Genomic DNA, 21472 nt, shown 5'->3' with positions numbered 1-21472 from the left:
TTGGTTCTGTAACCCGTAATGCCCTTACCCCCAGCCTCAACAGCTTTTTGGGGGAGAGAGATCCAGATTTCCACTACCCTTTGTGAAGAAGTGCTTCCTGACATCACCCCTGAACGGCTTGGCTCTAATTTTAAGGTGTTGCCCCCTTGTTCTGGACTCCCGCCCCCCCCCCCCCCCCCCCAACCAGAGGAAATAGTTTATCTCTCTCAACCCTATCAAATCCTTTAATCATCTTAACCATCTCAATTAGATCATCTCTTAATCGTCTATACTCTAGGGAATACAAGCCTAGTCAAAGCAACTTCTCATAATTGAACCCTTTTAGCCCCCAGTATCATTCTGACTCCGAGGGGCCACTGCCCCTGTGCCAGAGGTCGCTCCATCTCCTTCGTCATTCCTGCTGATTATTTCCAGCTGTTTCCCTTTTTGTTTTCAGATTTCCAGTTTTGCTTTTTGTTTCTGCTGCCCATGTCCTAACTCGCACCGAGTCCCTTTCACCAATCACCCCTGTGCTCGCTGACTGCATAAGCTCCTGGTCCAGTGATGCCTCGATTTTTAAAATTCTTATCCTTGTTTTCAAATCCCTGCACGGCCTCCCTATCTCTGTAACCTCCTCCAGCCCCACAACCCTTCGAGATCTCTGCGCTCCTCCAATTCTAGCCTTTTGACCATCCCCTGATTTTAATCGCTCCACCATTGGTGGCCGTGCCTTCAGCTGCCTGGGCCCTGAGCTCTGGAACTCCCTCCCTAAACCTCTCTTCCTCTCTACCTATCTCTCCTCCTTTTAAGACGCTCCTTAAAACCTACCTCTTTGACCAAGCTTTTGGTCACCTGTCCTCATATTTCCTTTTGTGGCTCGGACGTTTTACTATGTTAAAAGCGTGATAGAATTAAAAGTTGTTGTGGTTGTTTGCCAAGATTACTGAAGTTCTTTCTCTCTCACTCACTCCCCGCAGCGTATCTATTATCTGTCCCTGGAGTTTTACATGGGCCGCACATTACAGAACACGATGGTGAACCTGGGTCTACAGAACGCCTGTGATGAAGCCATCTATCAGGTAAGAGGCCCTGGAATAGCCAGCCACCTAACGCCCTTCCCCAACCGTGTGTCCGTCGCAATCTCGTATTCCTCAAAACGACCTTGCCGTTTGGTCGGCTAACCGTTTCCCTCCCTCCCTCCCTCCCATGGGTTTTAAGTCCGGGGTGGGGGGTGGTCAGTAATCAGGGGTGCAAGTTCCGAAACGTTCGGTCCCCTGGGGGCAAGAGGCAGGGGAGATATTGACCCCCAAGCATCATCAGCATTTCCCGACACCGAGTGCGATGTCACTGAATTGTACAATGATACAGCACAGAAGGAGGCCATTCGGCCCACCGTGCCTGTGCCGGCTCTTTGAAAGAGCTCTCTAATTTAGTCCCACTCCCCCCTGCTCTTTCCTCATAGCCCTGTAATTTTTCCTTTGCAAGTATTAATCCAGTTCCCTTTAGAAAGTTACAATTGAATCTGCTTCCACCGCCCTTTTAGGCAGCGCGTTCCAGATCACAACAACTCGCTGTGTTTAAAAAATAAAAAATAAAAATTCTCCTCGTCTCTCTTGGTTCTTTTGCCAATGATCTTAATCATCTACACTGCCAGAGGGAATGATGGGAGTGCAAATTTGTGGTGGGTGGGGATTAGAATTCCCTCTATTATCTCTGCGGACTGGTCTGCAAGGCCAGCTCCCTCTCCTGGTAGTGACAGTAGGGATCAGAAGTAGTGGAGCCTACACTCTGTCCCAGCTCCCAGGACAGTGCAGGTCTCTGCTATCGGCTTCCATCAACCTCCAGTACCTCACCCGAGTGAACACAGGAACAGGAGGAGGCCATTCAGCCAATAGCGGACTATTCAGTGAGATCATGGCTGATCTGCGACCTAACTCCATCTACCTGCCTTTGCCCTGTCTCCCTTAATACCTTTGGTTAACAAAAATCTTATCAGTCTCAGATTTAAAATTAACAATTGATCGAGCATCGATTGGCGTTTGCGGAAGAGAGTTCCAAACTTCTCCCACCCTTTGTGTGTAGAAGTGTTTCCTAACTTCACTCCTGAAAGGTCTGGCTCTAATTTTTAGACTCTGCCCCCTAGTCCTAGACTCCCCAACCAGCGGAAATAGTTTCTCTTTCTCTCTCTCTCTACCCGATCAGTTCCCCTTAATTTCTTGAAAACTTCGATTAAATCACCCCTTAACCTTCTAAATTCCAGGGAATACAACTCTAATTTGTGTAATCTCTAAAGCGTGCCCACTGGGAATGGAAATGACCCGGGTGTCAGCAGGACATTCAGCCATGAAGAGCATCACACCTTATTCCAATCTCGTTCTTCCGCACTAACACCCTTGCCCACCTCTCCTCCATGCTTCGCGGCAGGGGTCACTGGACCTGGAGCTACCAGGAGGCTGGTTGAAGCTGGGAGGTCGTCTGGTGCCCTCGCCCAGTTGGCTCTTGGCCAAAGAGGACCTCGCGTTGGACGAGTTGGCAAAGGTGGTCTGCGAGCCACCTAGACGAGGAGATACCAGTTGAGCTAGCTGATCGCCGCCAGGGTAGAGTCAAGGGCGTGCTACTCTCCGCCTCCCTGTCCCTGGTGTTACTATTACCCAGGAGTGTGGATGGGATTGGGGCCTCCCAATGGGACGTAAATGAAATTCTTGCATTTACGTTCCAAAGCGCTTTACAGTCAATGAAGTACCCTTCGCTCAGTCGAGGTTCGCACCTGGAGAATGACCTCTCATGGGCTAGGTCCCGAGGGCTGCCATTCTCGTCACCGGACCCCCTCGGGGGCGATTTGATGGGAGGGGGTGAGGTCAAACCTCAGCGCAATGTATCAAGCTCGACAGACTGGAGGTTGGGTGACTGACCTCACCGAGCCCCAGGCTGCATTCTAAAGGACTGTGACATTTAGAAGTCTGACTGATTAGTCAGGAATTGGCAGCTGTTCCAGTCCCTTCTCCCATTACAGACCTCAAACACACTGTAACTGCTTAAAGCTGTGATGCGATGCTTTCTAAGGCAGAAGAGGAACTAACATTGAGTCCTTCAGCGATGACCTCCTCCATTTTAGTCCAGCAGCGCTGACCTTTTTAGTCCTCAGCGATGACCTCCATTTTAGTCCTCAGCAATGACCTCCATTTTAGTCCTCAGCAATGACCTCCTCCATTTTATTCTCCTCCTTCCATTTTAATTCTGGTTCAGTTTATGGCCCCTCCTGCATGTTCAAAATCCTAGAACTGATGTCCCTTCCCTTTTTGCCCCTCCCCTTATGATTGATTGTGCTTTGTGCTGAGGCAGAACTCCCAAGGGTACCGGCGGCCAACCTCTGGTACTTCACCCAAATGGCCAATCTTGATGCGTGAGCCCACACAGTAAGAATCAGCGGGATATCCCACCGTGTGGGGCGCGGGGTGGGGACATCACAGTCGGGCTCAATCCTTCCATGGCCACTTGCCAGTAGGAGGTGCTGGCCAGTGATTTGCACCAAGTATTATCTCCCGCTGTGACGTTGAGGCCAATTGCTGTACACCGACCGTGGGCCAGGTGAGCGCTAGGCCACAGATCGAGCCTGGGACCATCCTGGTTTGCATAGCCCAGTTCCACAGCAGGTGGCGCCCCTTAGGGTTACAGCGGTCGGGGTGGGCTTGCGTGGTGGCGACTTGTTTATTTGTTGAATTTCTTCCACAGCTTGGTCTGGACATGGAAGAACTAGAAGACATCGAGGAAGATGCTGGGCTTGGAAATGGGGGTCTGGGCCGGCTGGCCGGTAAGGAACTCCCATTGGCCCTGTTGTCTTGCTTGGGTGGGATTCCCATTTCCGTTGGTACCCTCTTCACATGGGCCATTCGTGCCCCACCTCCCCTTCAGCTGCAGCACCGCATGCAGTCCCTGCTCCACTCACGGCCCTCAGTGGTTGGCCCGAGCTGGGATTCAAGGCCGTTTCCCTCTCCCTTTCCCGCTCTCCAGCAGGGAGGAAGTGGGGTTATCCCAGGCTCCGCACATCAGGTGAGCAGGCTCCGACGATAAGAGGATTGAATCACTCTGTTTGTGACTTTCCCTTCCTGTGTGGACTTCGCAATTGCTCAACACCACATGATTAATATCGGGAGCTCTGTGTGGTGGAATCGCAGACCCCCTGCCCCATCACCGTGTGGGGGAATCGCAGACCCCCCCCGTCCCATCACCGTGTGGGGGAATCGCAGACCCCCGTCCCATCACCGTGTGGTGGAACCACAGACCCCCCCGTCCCATCACCGTGTGGGGGAATCACAGACCCCCGTCCCATCACCGTGTGGGGGAATCGCAGACCCCCGTCCCATCACCGTGTGGGGGAATCACAGACCCCCCCATCCCATCACCGTGTGAGGGAATCACAGACCCCCATCCCATCACCGTGTGAGGGAATCACAGACCCCCGTCCCATCACCGTGTGGTGGAATCACAGACCCCCGTCCCATCACCGTGTGGGGGAATCGCAGACCCCCGTCCCATCACCGTGTGAGGGAATCACAGACCCCCGTCCCATCACCGTGTGGTGGAATCACAGACCCCCGTCCCATCACCGTGTGGTGGAATCGCAGACCCCCGTCCCATCACCGTGTGGTGGAATCGCAGACCCCCGTCCCATCACCGTGTGGGGGAATCGCAGACCCCCGTCCCATCACCGTGTGGGGGAATCGCAGACCCCCGTCCCATCACCGTGTGGGGGAATCGCAGACCCCCGTCCCATCACCGTGTGGGGGAATCGCAGACCCCCCCCCCGGTCCCATCACCGTGTGGGGGAATCGCAGACCCCCGTCCCATCACCGTGTGGGGGAATCACAGACCCCCCCGTCCCATCACCGTGTGGGGGAATCACAGACTCCCGTCCCATCACCGTGTGGGGGAATCACACCCCCCCGTCCCATCACCGTGTGGGGGAATCACAGACTCCCGTCCCATCACCGTGTGGGGGAATCACAGACCCCCGTCCCATCACCGTGTGGGGGAATCACAGACCCCCGTCCCATCACCGTGTGGGGGAATCACAGACCACCATCCCATCACCGTGTGGGGGAATCACAGACCCCCGTCCCATCACCGTGTGGGGGAATCACAGACACAGACCCCCGTCCCATCACCGTGTGTGTGGGGGAATCACAGACACAGACCCCCGTCCCATCACCGTGTGTGTGGGGGAATCACAGACACAGATCCCCGTCCCATCACCGTGGGGGGGAATCACAGACACAGACCCCCGTCCCATCACCGTGTATGTGGGGGAATCACAGACACAGATCCCCGTCCCATCACCGTGGGGGGGAATCACAGACACAGACCCCCGTCCCATCACCGTGTGTGTGGGGGAATCACAGACACAGACCCCCGTCCCATCACCGTGTGTGTGGAGGAATCACAGACACAGATCCCCGTCCCATCACCGTGTGTGGTGGGGGAATCACAGACACAGATCCCCGTCCCATCACCGTGTGTGTGGGGGAATCACAGACACAGATCCCCGTCCCATCACCGTGTGTGTGGGGGAATCACAGACACAGATCCCCGTCCCATCACTGTGGGGGGGAATCACAGACACAGATCCCCGTCCCATCACCGTGTGTGTGGGGGAATCACAGACACAGATCCCCGTCCCATCACCGTGTGTGGTGGGGGAATCACAGACACAGACTCCCGTCCTATCACCGTGTGGGGGAATAGCATCCACAGTGATTGGACAGGGGTCTGTGACTGCTGTCTGGAAGGCGCCTACATCCATTGATGCAGACAACACAAGTGGGTCTCGACACAATTCGAGATGTGTCTCTGGAGACTGAAGAATGATAATGTGGGGTGAAGTCAGTCACGGCATTGCCCGATACGGCCTCCTCTGGTGTCTACCACCCAAAAGAAATTCTTACATTTACGTTCCAAAGTGCTTTACAGCCAATGAAGTCCTTTTTGAAGTGTAGTCACTGTTGTAATGTAGGCCTAGTGACCTAAAGCTGAGTTTGGAGGCTGACGTTTGGTCGAGGCAAATCCTGAAATGGCTGACGAGCTCTTCCTCGTGTCTAGCATGCTTCCTGGACTCCATGGCGACGCTGGGACTAGCTGCCTATGGCTACGGAATCCGGTACGAGTTTGGCATCTTCAACCAGAAGATTTCCAACGGCTGGCAGGTGAGTAACTTTTGAATTATTTCAATCTGTACCAATCGGTGTTCCTTCACCGCGAAGCCTTTCGGCAAGGCCCAGAGTGCAGGGCACCACCAAGGTTGGAGGCTGGGGGTGGCGGTGGGGGGAAAGTAGAGAAGATGAGAGATATCAAGAAGTTACAATCGAGGTTAGGGTTTTTCAAAGCTTGTGGGCTGTAGGGGGAAGTCTTGAGGGAGGGGAGGTGTTCCACAGTTTTGAGGTCGGGGACAGAATGAATAGCAAGTGGTAGGTTAGCCTTTATTACAAAGGGATTGGAGTAAAGAAGTCTTACTATAATTATATAGGGCCCTGGTGAGACCACACCTGGAGTATTGTGCACAGTTTTGGTCTCCTTACCTAAGGAAGGATATACTTGCCATAGAGGGAGTGCAACGAAGGTTCACCAGCCTGGTTCCTGGGATGGGGGGGGGGGGGGCGGAGGCGGGATTGTCCTATGAGGAGAGATTGAGTAGACTAGGTGTATAGCCCCTAAGAGTTTAGAAGAATGAGAGGTGATCCCATTGAAACGTATAAAATTCTTAAAGGGCTTGACAGGGTAGATGCAGGGAGGTTGTTTCCCCCTGGCTGGGGAGTCTAGAACCAGGGGGCACAGTCTCAGGATAAGGGGTCGGCCATTTAGGACTGAGATGACGAGAAATTTCTTCACTCAGAGGGCGGTGAATCTTTGGAATTCTCTGCCCCAGAGGGCTGTGGATGCTGAGTCGTTGAGTATATTCAAGGCTGAGATCGATAGATCTTTGGATATCAAGGGATATGGGGATAGTGCAGGAAAGTGGAGATGAGGTAGAAGATCAGCCAGGATCTTATTGAATGGCGGAGCAGGCTCGAGGGGCCGAATGGCCGACTCCTGCTCCTGTTTCTTATAAGTACGAGCTCAGTGTGTGGGGGGAATCACAGTTGACTAGAGTAGGCGACGCTACAATGAATCTTGATTTCAGCCCAGGGAGAAGAAGGAATGTGTAGGACCCAAATGATTGAAACTTGAGCGAGAAATGCAGAGAAAGAACGACTACCCTGATTTAAAATAGAGACTCAAAGTAAGCGAGCGAGAGAGCGAGCGAGCGAGAGGGAGCGAGAGAGCGAGAAATAGAGACAAGGGAAGCAGCCGCAGCTCCCTCCCCACCCCCACCGCCTGCTTCCCTGAGCATTCCGTTAAAGGTCACATGGGAGCAGTTTGAACTTTACAGGGCCTAAAGGTCGCCGCGGTAATCCTGGAAGCAACAGGTGGTGGTTAGGTTGATGGCCAGTGCCCTCCCCGCTCCGCGTTAATCAGCCTCTGTATCCAATGCTGCTTCTCCCTTTTGCAGAAACACTTTTTTTGTCCTGAATTTTTTTTTTCCCCCTGTGCTTCTGCCGCCAGTCTGCTCCCCTCCTCTCCCAAACCCTCGTCCCATCACTGTATCCGGGGGGAATCACCAGACAGAGACACCCACTCTAGCTGGGGTCCCCACCCAGTCTAATCCCACTCGGTCTAATCCCTCTCTCCCGCTCACTCCCCGCACCCTTCAATATCCCACCCAGTCTAATCCCACCCGGTCTAATCCCTCTCTCCCGCTCACTCCCCGTACCCTTTAATATCCCACCCAGTGTAATCCCACTCTCCCGCTCACTCCCCGCACCCTTTAATATCCCACCCAGTCTAATCCCTCTCTCCCGCTCACTCCCCGCACCCTTTAATATCCCACCCAGTCTAATCCCACTCTCCTGCTCACTCCCCGCACCCTTTAATATCCCACCCAGTCTAATCCCTCTCTCCCGCTCACTCCCCGCACCCTTTAATATCCCACCCAGTCTAATCCCGCTCACTCCCCGCACCCTTTAATATCCCACCCAGTCTAATCCCACTCTCCCGCTCACTCCCCGCACCCTTTAATATCCCACCCAGTCTAATCCCACTCTCCCGCTCACTCCCCATACCCTTTAATATCCCACCCAGTCTAATCCCACTCTCCCGCTCACTCCCTGCACCCTTTAATATCCCACCCAGTCTAATCCCACTCTCCCGCTCACTCCCCGCACCCTTTAATATCCCACCCAGTCTAATCCCACTCTCCCGCTCACTCCCCGCACCCTTTAATATCCCACCCAGTCTAATCCCACTCTCCTGCTCACTCCCCGCACCCTTTAATATCCCACCCAGTCTAATCCCACTCTCCAGCTCACTCCCTATACCCTTGAATATCCCACCCAGTCTATTCCCACTCTCCAGCTCACTCCTTATACCCTTTAATATCCCACCTTGTAATCCCACTCACCAGCTCACTCCCTATACCCTTTAATATCCCACCCAGTCTATTCCCACTGTCCCGCTCACTCCCCGCACCCTTCAATATCCCACCCAGTCTAGCCCCACTGTCCCGCTCACTCCCCGCACCCTTCAATATCCCACCCAGTCTAGCCCCACTGTCCCGCTCACTCCCCGCACCCTTTAATATCCCACCCAGTCTAATCCCACTCTCCCGCTCACTCCCCGTACCCTTTAATATCCCACCCAGTCTAATCCCACTCTCCCGCTCACTCCCTATACCCTTTAATATCCCACCCAGTCTAATCCCACTCCCCATATCCTTGGTTCAGTACCACCACCCAGCTCTGCGTTGAGGTGGCGCGCTGCAGGGCGGCACACTCTGCCCAGTCCGTGCTTTGCCGTCGCTGGGCACCTGCTCCTTCCACCCCCACATCCGTCTGCACTGAGCATTTGGCTTCATGACAGCCTTTGGAGCCGAACTGGAAAAAGCCTTTTGGCCGCCTGCTCGCTGGCCTGCAGTCGCAGCTTAGCAACCTGCAGCGTTGCCACAGAAACCTCCCCTTCCCCGATTTTTTTTTTTTTTTTTTTTTTTTTTTTTTTTTTTCCCCCCCGCCCCCCCCCACCCCCCCTCCGCAACACAAATCCCACTACCGCAATGCGACTCATCCTGGCTGCAGCATTCCTGCACCGTCACGTTCCAGACCTGTCCAGGGCGGATGTCTTCGGGACGGTGGGGGAGGGATAGTGTATTGATCAGCAGTCCAATGAAACCAGCAGTGTTCCGCCGCAGTGCTCTCTCAATCAAAGGCCAGCCCAGGCTTGTGTCTGAGCATCCCAGCTCTCCTGTCAGCCTGTGGCCCCCTTCTCGCACAAGCCACGTGTTCTGTTAACCCTCTGGGTGTGTGTGTGGCTCTCCAGGAGTTGTCACGTCCCAGAGGTCAAGGGGCAGTCTGAGCCTTGCCACTGTTTTCCCGAGCCTAATTAATTATCTTTCCTCTTCCAAACCACCTCCCCCACCGCCAGGCCCAAGGGCTCCGCGAATAAAGCATCGTAACGTCTCGGTTGCGACCCCAGAGCTGAGCCGAGTTCGCCGATCTCCGCTGGGTCCTGGGGTCCTGGTGTCCCTGGGTCATGGAGGTCAAATACCAGCCACGGCCACCTTGCTCCCGCGCTGACCCCTGACCTCTCCCCGAGTCTGTCGCTCTCCCCACACCGCTGCCATGTGCGGGCGTCGGTCGGGGAGGAGGATTGGGCACGTCTGTGATGATCAACCCGCAGCCTGGCCTCGCACACGGGCAAGTTACTGGAGGGCAAGACCGTGCTTACATTCATACAGCGTCCTTCATGCCCTCGGGGCTCCCAAAGATATGACTGCTTTTGAAGTGCAGTCACTGCTGTACAGTTCGCAAATGCGGCAGGCAGTTAGTGCGCCGCAAGATCCCACCAACACAAAATGGTCAGTTAATTATTTTCTGTTATCTGCAATGTTAGCTTCTTACAGTAGCGGCCGTGGGATCTTTTACGTCAGCCTGAGGGGGCAGACGGGGCCTCGGTTTAACATCCCATCCGAAAGACTGCCCCTCCGACAGTGCGCTGCTCCCTCGGCACTGCCCCTCCGACAGTGCGCTGCTCCCTTGGCACTGCCCCTCCGACAGTGCGGCGCTCCCTCAGTACTGGCACTGGGAGTGTCGGCCTGGATTATGGAGCTCAAGTCTCTGGAGTGGAGCTTTGGGGTGGAGGTGAGAATCTGTGGGTAGTGGTCAGGAACCCTGACTGCAATCCCCACACCTACCCACGCGCTAGCCCTGGGATATAGTTGTTTTGTGCGCTGTCACTCTCGGGGGGGTGCGGTCTCTTCCCTCTATCGCAGCTCCCAGGGGGGTGCGGGGGGGATATCCTCCCCCCTCTCCCCGCTCCCGGGGGGATCTTCTCTCACTGTGTTTGTGTGTGCGCGGGGGGTCTCCCCTCACTGTGCGGGAATGGGGAGTCTCGCTGTGCGTGCGGGAGGGAGGAGTCTCGCTGTGCGCGCGGGCGGCGGGGGTCTCGCTGTGCGCGCGGGCGGCGGGGGTCTCGCTGTGCGCGCGGGCGGCGGGGGTCTCGCTGTGCGCGCAGGCGGGGGGGTCTCGCCGTGCGCGCAGGCGGGGGGGTCTCGCCGTGCGCGCGGGCGGCGGGGGTCTCACTGCGCGCAGGCGGCGGGGGTCTCGCTGTGCGCGCGGGCGGCGGGGGTCTCACTGTGTGCGCGGGGGGGGGGTCTCGCTGTGCGCGCGGGGGGGTCTCGCTGCGCGCGCAGGCGGCGGGGGTCTCACTGCGCGCGGGCGGCGGGGGTCTCGCTGCGCGCAGGCGGCGGGGGTCTCGCTGTGCGCGCGGGCGGCGGGGGTCTCGCTGCGCGCGGGCGGCGGGGGTCTCGCTGTGCGCGCGGGCGGCGGGGGTCTCGCTGTGCGCGCGGGCGGCGGGGGTCTCGCTGCGCGCGGGGGGGGTCTCGCTGTGCGCGCGCGCGGGGGGGGTCTCGCTGTGTGCGCGCGCGGGGGGGGGTCGCTGTGCGCGCGCGCGGGGGGGGTCTCGCTGTGCGCGCGGGGGGGTCTCGCTGTGTGCGCGGGGGGGGGTCTCGCTGTGCGGGTGGCGGGGGTCTCGCTGTGCGCGCGGGGGGGGTCTCGCTGTGCGGGCGGCGGGGGTCTCGCTGTGCGCGCGGGCGGCGGGGGTCTCACCGCGCGGCGGGGGTCTCGCTGTGCGCGCGGGCAGCGGGGGTCTCGCTGTGCGCGCGGGCAGCGGGGGTCTCGCTGTGCGCGCGGGGGGGGTCTCGCTGTGCGGGCGGCGGGGGTCTCGCCGTGCGGGGTTGGGAGGTGTGTCTTGGCCTGTTGAAGGGCCGGTAGTGTCGAATACTCGCTCTGACCTGTCGCTGTGTTATCAGGTGGAGGAGGCTGATGACTGGCTGAGGTTCGGCAATCCCTGGGAGAAGGCACGCCCGGAGTACACCATTCCCGTCAACTTCTATGGCCGAGTGGAGCATACCAACGAGGGCGTCAAATGGGTCGACACTCAGGTAAGGCGCACCAGCCCTGGCCTCCAGGCACAAACAGGCAATGCCTTCCGTAGCCAGGGAGCATGCAGAGTGGGACTGGGTCAGGGAGAACAAACGTGCATTTCCATAGCGCCTTTCATGGCCTCAGGATGTTGTAATTCAGCCAATTTGTGCACAGCAAGCTCGCACAAACAGCAATGTGATAATGACCAGATCATCTGTTTTTAGTGATGTTGGTTGAGGTATAAATATTGGCCGCAGGACACCGGGGAGAACGCCCCTGTTCTCCTTCCAATAGTGGTCGTGGGATCTTTCACACCCACCTGAGAGGGCAGACGGGGTCTCAGTTTAACGTCTCATCCGATAGACTGCACCTCCGACAGTGCGGCGCTCCCTCAGTACTGCCCTGGGAGTGTCGGCCTGGATTATGTGCTCAACTCCCTGGAGTGAGGCTCGAACCCACGACCTTCTGATTCAGGCGAGAGAGAGTGATTCCACTGAGCACAGCATGTGTCATTCCTCTGAGATTGGGGTTGAAGTACATTGATGAGACAATGTAGAGGGAGCTTTACTCTGTATCTAACCCGTGCTGTACCTGCCCTGGGAGTGGTTGATGGGACAGTGTAGGGGGAGCTTTACTCTGTATCTTGATGGGACCTTGTATAGAATGGATTTTTCCTGTGCTGCAGTGTGTGGGGCTGTAACCCTGTTGTTGTGCGCTCTAGGTTGTCCTGGCTTTGCCATACGACACTCCAGTGCCGGGCTACAAGAACAACACCGTCAACACCATGCGGCTGTGGTCTGCCAAAGCGCCCAACGACTTTAAACTGGAAGATTGTGAGTGGCCCTTTTTTTAATTGATCGCCCGCCCTCCAGCAACCTGAACTGGTCTTCACGCGCAAGCTTAAGTGGTGACTATTCGCCTGTGGAGGGCATCGCCGCCGAGTCCCATTCTCTCCTCACCTACACACAGATTTGACCTCTCCGGCAGGGGTCGCTGATTTCCATTTGCCCTTCCTGCCCTCTTGCGGTCTCCGCACCCCTCCCCGGCCGCCCTGGCTGGTTCAACCCAGGGCCCAATCTTTACCCCGCTGCTGAGTGAGCTCTGCCCCACTATTGAAGCTGCTGCCCTAATCTGCCAGGACGGTGTTCGTCTGCCTCCAGCCGCTGACCCTCCGGCCTGGCAACTGTGGAGCCCGCAGACCCCACCAAGCCACCTCCCCTACCCTCCTGCAATGCTCAGGCTTTTGAAAGCCACACTTGACATCACCTATTGGTTTGCCCCTCCGCACCCTTTTCTTTTCAATTTTGAATTTCTGAAACAGAACCGTTCTTTTAGAATTGGAGAATCTACAGCACAGCAACAAGCCATTTGGCCCAACTGGTCTATGCCGGTGCTTGTACTCCACAAGAGCCTCCTTCCACCAGAATTACCTCTTTAATCCCCCACTACCCCTGTATCCTTCTATTCCCTTCTCCCTCATGTACGCATCAAGCCCCCCCCCCCCCCCCCCCCCCGGCTTAAATACATCGAACGCACAAACAATGACCGGACAGGTAAAGACCGTCGAGCCTGTCCCAGACAATCGCGATGCCTTGTCTATCACAATATATCCACTCTCCGCCCCACCCGGAGACCATGTGACCTCCTGGGAGAGGCGATTAACCAGATTTTAAAAACCCAGGCCAATTTGGCGGGTGGGGAAAAAATCTGGGCAATTCCTCTCCGACCCAGCTAGACGATGGAAACAAGTCCAGGAGATCACACTGGCTCTGAATTCCCTGCAGTCTCCACCTTCTGTAAGAGGTGATCTCCGCCCCAGCCAGAAACAGGTCCAGCTCTCGCTCGAAGGAATTCAGCGAATCGGCGTCCACCGCACGAGACGGCAGCTTATCCCAGAGGTCTACTATTCTCTGGGATCCACCTCCTGGCGTCTAACCTCGATCTGGCCCTGTACAACTTCAAATTGTGACCCCTGGTCCTCCCCAAGCTAGTTAATTGGAAAAATGCAATCTGCTTTAACCACTCCCTGTGCCAGCGAGTTCCACCTTCTCACCACTCTGTGCGTGTGTAAAGAAATTCCTACTCCATTCTTTATTTGATCTGTTCTTACTGAAGTGAACTTGTGTGCAGGCTGAACCAGACTGTTCGCAACCTTGGTGTCATATTTGACCCTGAAATGAGCTTCCGACCATGCATAACTAAGACCGCCTATTTCCATCTCTGTGACATCGCCCGTCTCCGCCCCTGCCTCAGCTCATCTGCTGCTGAAACCCTCATTCATGCCTTTGTTACCGCTAGACTCGACTATTCCAACGCACTCCTGGCCGACCTCCCACATTCCACCCTCCGTAAACGTGAGGTCATCCAAAACTGCTGCCCCCGTGTCCTAACTCGCACCAAGTCCCGTTCACCCATCACCCCCTGTGCTCGCTGACCTACATTGGCTCCCGGTTAAGCAAAGCCTTGATTTTAAAATTCTTATCCTTGCTTTCAAATCCCTTCAAGGCCTCGTCCCTCCCTATTTCTGTGAATAAGGAGCCCAGCAAGAGTCCACTCCTTCAGGAAAAGAAAGTGTTTTCCTTCTTATCTAATGATTGAAACAACTCCCATTTTTCGACAGCGCCTTTTCACGACCTCAGGACGTCCCAAAGCGCTTTATAGCCAATGAAGAACTTTCGAAGAGTTGTCACTGCTGTAATGTAGGAAACGTGGAAGCTAATTTGCGTGCAGCAAGCTCCCACAAACAGCAATGTGATGATGATCGGATAGAAACATAGAAGATAGGAGCAGGAGTAGGCCATTCGGCCCCTTGAGTCTGTTCCGCCATTTAATGAGATCATGGCTGATCATCCAAACTCAGTACCCTGTCCCTGCTTTCTCCCCATATCCCTTGATCCCTTTAACCTTATTAAATATATTCAAGAAGGAGTTAGATATATTTCTTAAGTTGGCCTCTACTGCCTTCTGTGGTAGAGAATTCCACAGGTTCACCACTCTCTGGGTGAAGAAATTCCTCCTCATTTCAGTCCTAAATGGCTTACCTCTTATCCTTAGACTGTGACCCCTGGTTCTGGACTTCCCTGCCATCGGGAACATCCTTCCTGCATCTAATCTGTCTAGTCCTGTTAGAATTTTATAAGTTTCAATGAGATCCCCTCTCATTCTTCTAAACTCTAGCGAATGTAGGCCTAATCGACCCAATCTCTCCTCATACGTCATTCTTGCCATCCCAGGTATCAGTCTGGTGAATCTTCGCTGCACTCCCTCCATGGCAAGAACATCCTTCCTCAAATAGGGCGACCAAAACTGCACACAATACTCAAGGTGTGGTCTCACCAAGGCCCTGTACAACTGCAGCAAGACATCCTTGCTCCTGTACTCGAATCCTCTCGCTATGAAGGCCAACATACCATTTGCCTTCTTAACTGCCTGCTGCACCTGCATGCTTACCTTCAGCGACTGGTGCACAAGGACACCCCGGTCTCGTTGCACTTCTCCTTTTCCCAATCTATTGCCGTTCAGATAATAATCTGTCTTCCTGTTTTTGCCACCAAAGTGGATAACCTCGCATTTATCCACATTATACTGCATCTGCCATGCATCTGCCCAATCACCCAACCTGTCCAACTCATACTGGAGTTTCTCTGCATCCTCCTCACAGCACACACGCCCACCCAGCTTTGTGTCATTTGCAAACTTGGAGATATTGCATCTAGTTCCCTCGTCTAGATCATTAATGTATATTGTGAATAGCACCGATCCCTGCGGTACCCCACTAGTCACTGCCTGCCACTCGGAAAAAGACCCGTTTATTCCAACTCTTTGCTTCCTGTCTACCAACCAGTTCTCTATCCAAGTCAGTACCTTACCCCCAATCCAATGTGCTTTAACTTTGCACGCCAATCTCTTATGCGGGACCTTATCGAAAGCTATTCCAGCAGTTACATCCTCAAAAAATTCCAGTAGATTAGTCGAGCACGATTCACCTTTTGTAAATCCATGTTGACTTTGTCCGATCCTTGTTGACTTTGTCCGATCCTGTCACTGTTTTCCAAGTGCTCTGCCATTACATCTTTTATAATGGACTCTAGCATTTTCCCCACTACCGATGTCAGGCTTACCGGTCTATAATTCCCTGTTTTCTCTCTACCACCTTTTTTAAATAGTGGGGTTACATTAGCTACCCTCCAATCCATGGGAACTATTCCAGAGTCTATATAGAATTTTGGAAGATGACCAGCAATGGATCTACTATTTCTAGGGCCACTTCCTTAAGTACTCTAGGATGTAGATTATCAGGCCCTGGGGATTTATCGGCCTTCAATGCCATCAATTTCCCTAACACCATTTCCCTACAAATACTGATTTCATTCAATGCCTCCCTCTCACTAGACTCTATGTTCCCTGACATTTCTGGAAGGTTATTTGTGTCCTCCTTTGTGAAGACAGAACCAAAGTATGTATTTAATTGGTCTGACATTTCTTTGTTTCTCATTATAAATCCCCCTGATTCTGACTGCAAGGGACCTACGCATGACTTCACCAATCTTTTTCTCTTCACATATCTATAGAAGCTTTTACAGTCAGTTTTTATGTTCCCTGTAAGCTTACTCTCATATTCTATTTTCCCCCTCTTAATTAATCCCTTTGTCCTCCTTTGCTGAATCCTAAACGGCTCCCAATCCTTAGTTTTGCTGCTTTTTCTGGCCAATTTATATGTCCTCTCCTTGGATCTTATGCTATCCCTAATTTCCCTTGTTAGCCACGGTTGAGTCACCTTTTTTGTTTTATTTTTATGCCAAACAGGGATGAACAAATTCTGTAGTTCATCCATGCTATCTTTAAATGTTTGCCATTGCCTATCCACCGTCAACCCTTTAAGTAACTTTCCCCAATCCATCCTAGCCAACTCGCGCCTCATACCATTCGTAGCTTCCTTTATTTAAATCCAGGACCCTAGTCTGAGTCAAATACTTCACTCTCCACCTTAATGAATTCTATCATATTATGATCGCTCCTCCCCAAGGGGCCTCGCACAACAACATTGCTAATTAATCCTTTCTCATTACATAATACCCAGTCTAAGATGGCCTGATCTCTAGTTGGTTCCTTGACATATTGGTCCAGGAAACCATCCCGTATACACTCTCTAGGAATTCCTCCTCCACAGTATTGTTACTAATTTGGTTAGCCCAATCTATATGTAGATTAAAGTCACCCATGATAACGGCTGTGCCCTTATTGCACGCATCTCTAATTTCCCGTGTAATGCCACCCCCAACCTCAGCATTACTGTTTGGGGGTCTGTATACAACTCCCACTAACATTTTCTGCCCCTTGGTATTTCTCAGCTCTACCCATACAGATTCCACATCATCAGAGCTAATATCCTTCCTTACTATTGTGTTAATCTCTTTAACCAGCAATGCTACCCCACCTCCTTTTCCTTTTTGCCTGTCCTTCCTGAATATTGAATACCCCTGGATGTTGAATTCCCAGCCTCGGTCACCCTGAAGCCATTTCTCCGTAATTCCAATTATATCATATCCGTTTACATCTATTTGCGCAGCTAATTCATCCACATTATTACGAATGCTCCTCGCATTAAGACACAAAGCCTTCAGGCTTTTTTTTTTTAACACTCTTAGTCCTTTTAGAATTATTATTTACTGTGGCCCTGTTTGATTTACACCCTTGATTTCTCTGCCTTCCACTTTTGCTTTTCTCCTTCCTGTCTTTTGTTTCTATCTTTGCTTCCCTTTCCTCTGTCTCCCTGCACAGGTTCTCAACCCCCTGCCATTTTAGTTTAAACCCTCCCCAACAGCACTAGCAAACATTCCCCCTAGGACATCGGTCCCGGTCCCGCCCAGGTGCAAACCCCTTAGTATCTTGAAAACTTTGATCAGGTCACCCCTTAACCTTCTAAATTCCAGGGACTACAACCCTAGTTTGTGTAATCTCTCCTCGTAACTTAACGCTTGTAATCCAACCTTGGAGCTGTTGGCAAGAAGGCACTTCATGGCATCATTTGGATGGAGACTGTCTCAAGTCTTGCCCTGATCATCTTGCCTGGGACATTGCTGACTGGTCTGTCTGTATTTTGAACTTGGCACCAATTGCTATATCACTGCGGTGTGGCGGGGTGTGGCATTAGCGTCACGTGCAGGGCCAGACCTTCTCTGAAGGACTTTTTTTTTTTTTGGCAATGCAAAGTTTTCAAGATTCTATCAATTTATTGATTTCAATTTGACAACATGCCATGCCCTTTGAACTCCAAAGCTGTGGGTTACTAATCTAATACCATAACCACTGGGCCACCATACCCTGGAGGCCCCTGGTGTTTTTAAAAAGCTACTGTTCTTTGCTTCGATATTTACTGCATATCAAGTTTACCACAAAGGACTATTGGGGCAGAGACTAGAACATCATTTAAAAGGGACTTTGATAACGATTGACAAAGGATAGAGGGAAAGGTGAAATGGATTTTTATTTTATTTATTTATTCATTCATGGCATGTGGGCGCCCGCTGCCCTTGTCCTTCTAGGTGGAAGAGGTCACGGGTTTGGGAGGTGCTGCCGAAGAAGCCTCGGCGAGTTGCTGCAGTGCATCTTGTAGATGGTACACACTGCAGCCACGGTGCGCCGGTGGTGGAGGGAGTGAATGTTTAAGGTGGTGGATGGGGCGCCGATCAAGCGGGTTTGCTTTGTCCTGGATGGTGTCGAGCTTCTTGAGTGTTGTTGGAGCTGCACTCATCCAGGCAAGTGGAGAGTATTCTAGCCAGTTGGACTGCAAGTACCGACGCAGGCATGAGGGGCAGAATGGCCTCTTTCTGTGCTACGATTTGTATGGTCCCAATGCAAGCGGTGTCAACGATCAGGGGTGTGTCCGTGCTCCCTCAACTCTTCCCCCTCTACCTCTCTCCCCTCCTTTTTAAGACTGCTACTGAAACCCTCATCCATGCCTTTGTTACCTCTAGACTTGACTATTCCAACGCACTCCTGGCTGGCCTCCCACATTCCACCCTCCCTAAACTTCAGCTCATCCAAAACTCTGCTGCCCCTGTGTCCTAACTCGTACCAAGTCCCGTTCACCCATCACCCCCTGTGCTCGCTGACCTACATTGGCTCCCGGTCCAGCAACGCCTCGATTTTCAAAATTCTCATCCTTGTTTTCAAATCCTTCCATGGCCCTCACCCCCCCCTCCCTATCTCTGTAACCTCCTCCAGCCCTGCACCACCCCCCCCCCCCCCCCCGAGATCTCTGCGCTCCTCCAATTCCGGCCTCTTGAGCATCCCCCGATTTCCAACGCTCCACCATTAGCGGCCGTGCCTTCAGTCGCCTGGGCCCTAAGCTCTGGAATTCCCTCCCTAAACCTCTCCGCCTCTCTCTGCTCCTTTAAGACTCTCCTTAAAACCGACCTCTTTGACCAAGCCTTTGGTCACCTGCCCTAATATCTCCTTATGTGGCTCGGTGTCAAATTTTGTTTGATAATCGCTCCTGTGTAGCGCCGTGGGACGTTTTACTACATTAAAGGCGCTGTGTAAATACAAGTTGTTGTTGTTCCACACACTCATACTTTTCTCTCTCGTGTTTCAGTCAATGTTGGTGGCTACATCCAGGCCGTGCTCGACAGGAACCTGGCTGAGAATATCTCGCGAGTTCTCTATCCCAACGATAACGTGAGTTCCTGATCCGTACGGAGTTTGGATTTTAGCTGCCCCGCTGGAGGGCTGTCAGGACGTGTCAGCCGCTTGTGGCTGCAGGAATCGGAGCCCGGCGCAAACCTTCCCGCGGGTTACGGGCAAACTGTGTTCCCGGCACGCTAAGGGTCGTGTAGAGGGAGCTCTCGACTGCATTGAACCTATTGCGTACCCCATCTCCTTGCCGGTGAATGTCACACCCCAGAATTCCCCAGGCTTTGCTCTGAGATGCAGGCAGCTTTCAGTAGTGCTCTCCAACTCCTCCTTAACAGGGTTAGTCAAATCCCTCAACAGTATGTGCAGCGCAGCACAGACCGATTTCCTCCTTCCCACGCCCCATGTTCTACACAAAGCCCCCGAGTTCACAGGAAGGTGGTGATTGTTTTAAGGAATATGCTTTTTAAATGGCTGTGTAGGGACATAAGAACATAAGAAATAGGAGCAGGAGTAGGCCAATCGGCCCCTCGAGCCTGCTCCACCGTTCAATAAGATCATGGCTGATCTGATCCTAACCTCAAATCTTCTATCACTCTACATCCCTCCCGAACCCATGTGATCTCCTGGGAGAGGCGAAAAACCAAATTAAAAAACCCAATGGCCAATTTGGGAGAAAAAATCTGGGAAATTCCTCTCCGACCCATCTAGGCGATCGAAACTCGTCCAGGAGATCACTCTGTCCCTATATTTTCTACAGTATTTACCTTCTGTAAAGGCGATCTCCACCCCAGCCAGGAACAGGAATAAAACCATCTCCTGAAATCTAACACAGAATTAGAACACAAGAAGTAGGAGCAGAACCAGGCTACACGGCCCCTGGGCCCGCTCCGTTACCCACAGGGCCATGACCGTTCCCAACCTAGACTCGTGTCCAATTTCCTGCCCGCTCCCCGTAACCCCTAATTCCCTTCTAAGAAACTGTCTATTTCTGTTTTAAATTTATTTAATGACGGCTGCCATCCGCCCTACCTCTCTCTCTCGCTTTGACTGTCACTCACTGTCTCGAGCTCTTTCTCTCCCTCTCTTTCTCACGCTCTTTCCCACACTCATGCTTTCTCTCTCGCACCCATTCTCTGCTTTATTCACTCTCTTGCAATCTCTCCCTCTTTCTCTCTCTGCCTCATTCTCTCACATTTGTTCCCCTTTCTCTCGCTCTTGCTCTCTCACACTCTTGGTTGCTGATGCGATCTTCTTGTTCACGCATGCTCTTTCACTCCGTCTCTCTCCCTTTCTGTGTCTCTTTGTTTCTTCTCCTTGTCCCTCTTTCTGCAAACACTTTTATTCTCTCGTGCTCTGAGGCATTCTCCCCCTCCTCATTGACTCACTGATGCGCTATCAATTACTCATAAAAGACTGAGAGTTAAGAGAGTAACTAAAGGCTTTTATTAACAAAAGAATGAAGGTCTGCCTCGAGTGGTCGACCGGTCCAGAAATACAAAGGGCTGGGGAGCAGTCACCTTTATACTAGGACTTGTGGGAGGAGTCAGCCGAGGCATGTCCAGGCATGTACACAGTGGAATACAAACAGTGGTTTACCACACTCACTAACCCAACCCACAATGGCTCACCTCTCTCTATCTCTCCTTCTCGTTCTCCCTCCCTCATTCTCTCCCACCCCTCCCATCTCTGCCTCTCTGTAGTTCCCTCCGTCCTTCATATCCTCTCCCACTCCCTTGTCCCCTCTCCCACATTCTCTAACCCTCTATCTCCTCCCTCCTTCTCCTCGCACCTGCCACAACCTCTCTTGCTCAAATCACATTTGCTCACTCTCGCACTCTTTCTATCCTCTCTTCCTGCTTTCCTACCTCACCCTCTCTCTGTCCTCTCCTTGTCCTCTCGCTCTCCCTCCCTACCTTCTTCAATCATCCTCTTTCCCCCTCCCTCCCTCCTCCCTGAATTATCCTGTTACTGCCTCTTTTTTTTCCATCCCTCACACTCCCTCTCTCCTTCCTGCTCACTCACTCACTGTTTTAATCACCCTCTCACTCACTCTCTCACTACCTCTCTCCCTCACTCATATCCTCGCTCTGCCTCTCCCTTTCATTCTCCTTTCCCTCTCACTGCCTCTTACCCTCTCTCTCCTTTCTCTTTCCTTCTCCGATTCTCACTCCCTCATTCACCCTCTCTCCCTCGCTTTCTCTCGCTCACTCCCCCTGCCTCACTTTCTCATCTCCCTAACTCACCCTCCCTCTCATCCCATCTCCGCTGTCTCCCATTTTCTTGCTCATTCCCTCTCCTCTCTTCCTCATTCACCCTCTACCCTTATTTTCTCACACTCCCCCGTGCAT

General features: G+C 53.1%; 1 protein-coding gene across 1 annotated transcript; it reads left to right on the top strand.

Annotated features, from left to right (window-relative positions):
- The first annotated feature begins 927 nt into the window (after window positions 1–927).
- On the top strand, window positions 928–19193 carry LOC147092840 (glycogen phosphorylase, brain form-like). The gene is made up of 6 exons (XM_085976095.1): window positions 928–1058; window positions 3712–3790; window positions 6076–6179; window positions 11372–11503; window positions 12208–12319; window positions 19084–19193. The coding sequence occupies exons 1-6, from the start codon at window positions 987–989 to the stop codon at window positions 19176–19178; spliced, it is 594 nt and encodes a 197-aa protein (XP_085832221.1). The 5' UTR covers window positions 928–986; the 3' UTR covers window positions 19179–19193.
- The last annotated feature ends 2279 nt before the right edge of the window (window positions 19194–21472 follow it).

The sequence above is a fragment of the Somniosus microcephalus genome, unplaced genomic scaffold (genome assembly GCF_052327205.1).
Source record: "Somniosus microcephalus isolate GS21.2 unplaced genomic scaffold, FLI_Smic_1.0 unresolved_chr2, whole genome shotgun sequence".
Classification (NCBI taxonomy): Eukaryota; Metazoa; Chordata; class Chondrichthyes; order Squaliformes; family Somniosidae; genus Somniosus; species Somniosus microcephalus.
This window is presented reverse-complemented; position numbering and strand designations above follow the sequence as displayed.

Bases quoted from the DNA above. Each gene is read 5' to 3' on its own strand.
- LOC147092840 (XM_085976095.1), top strand. From the start codon at position 987: ATGGGCCGCACATTACAGAACACGATGGTGAACCTGGGTCTACAGAAC. The intron at 1,059-3,711 runs GTAAGAGGCCCT...TTTCTTCCACAG, and splicing joins GTGATGAAGCCATCTATCAG to CTTGGTCTGGACATGGAAGA. The intron at 6,180-11,371 runs GTGAGTAACTTT...CTGTGTTATCAG, and splicing joins AGATTTCCAACGGCTGGCAG to GTGGAGGAGGCTGATGACTG.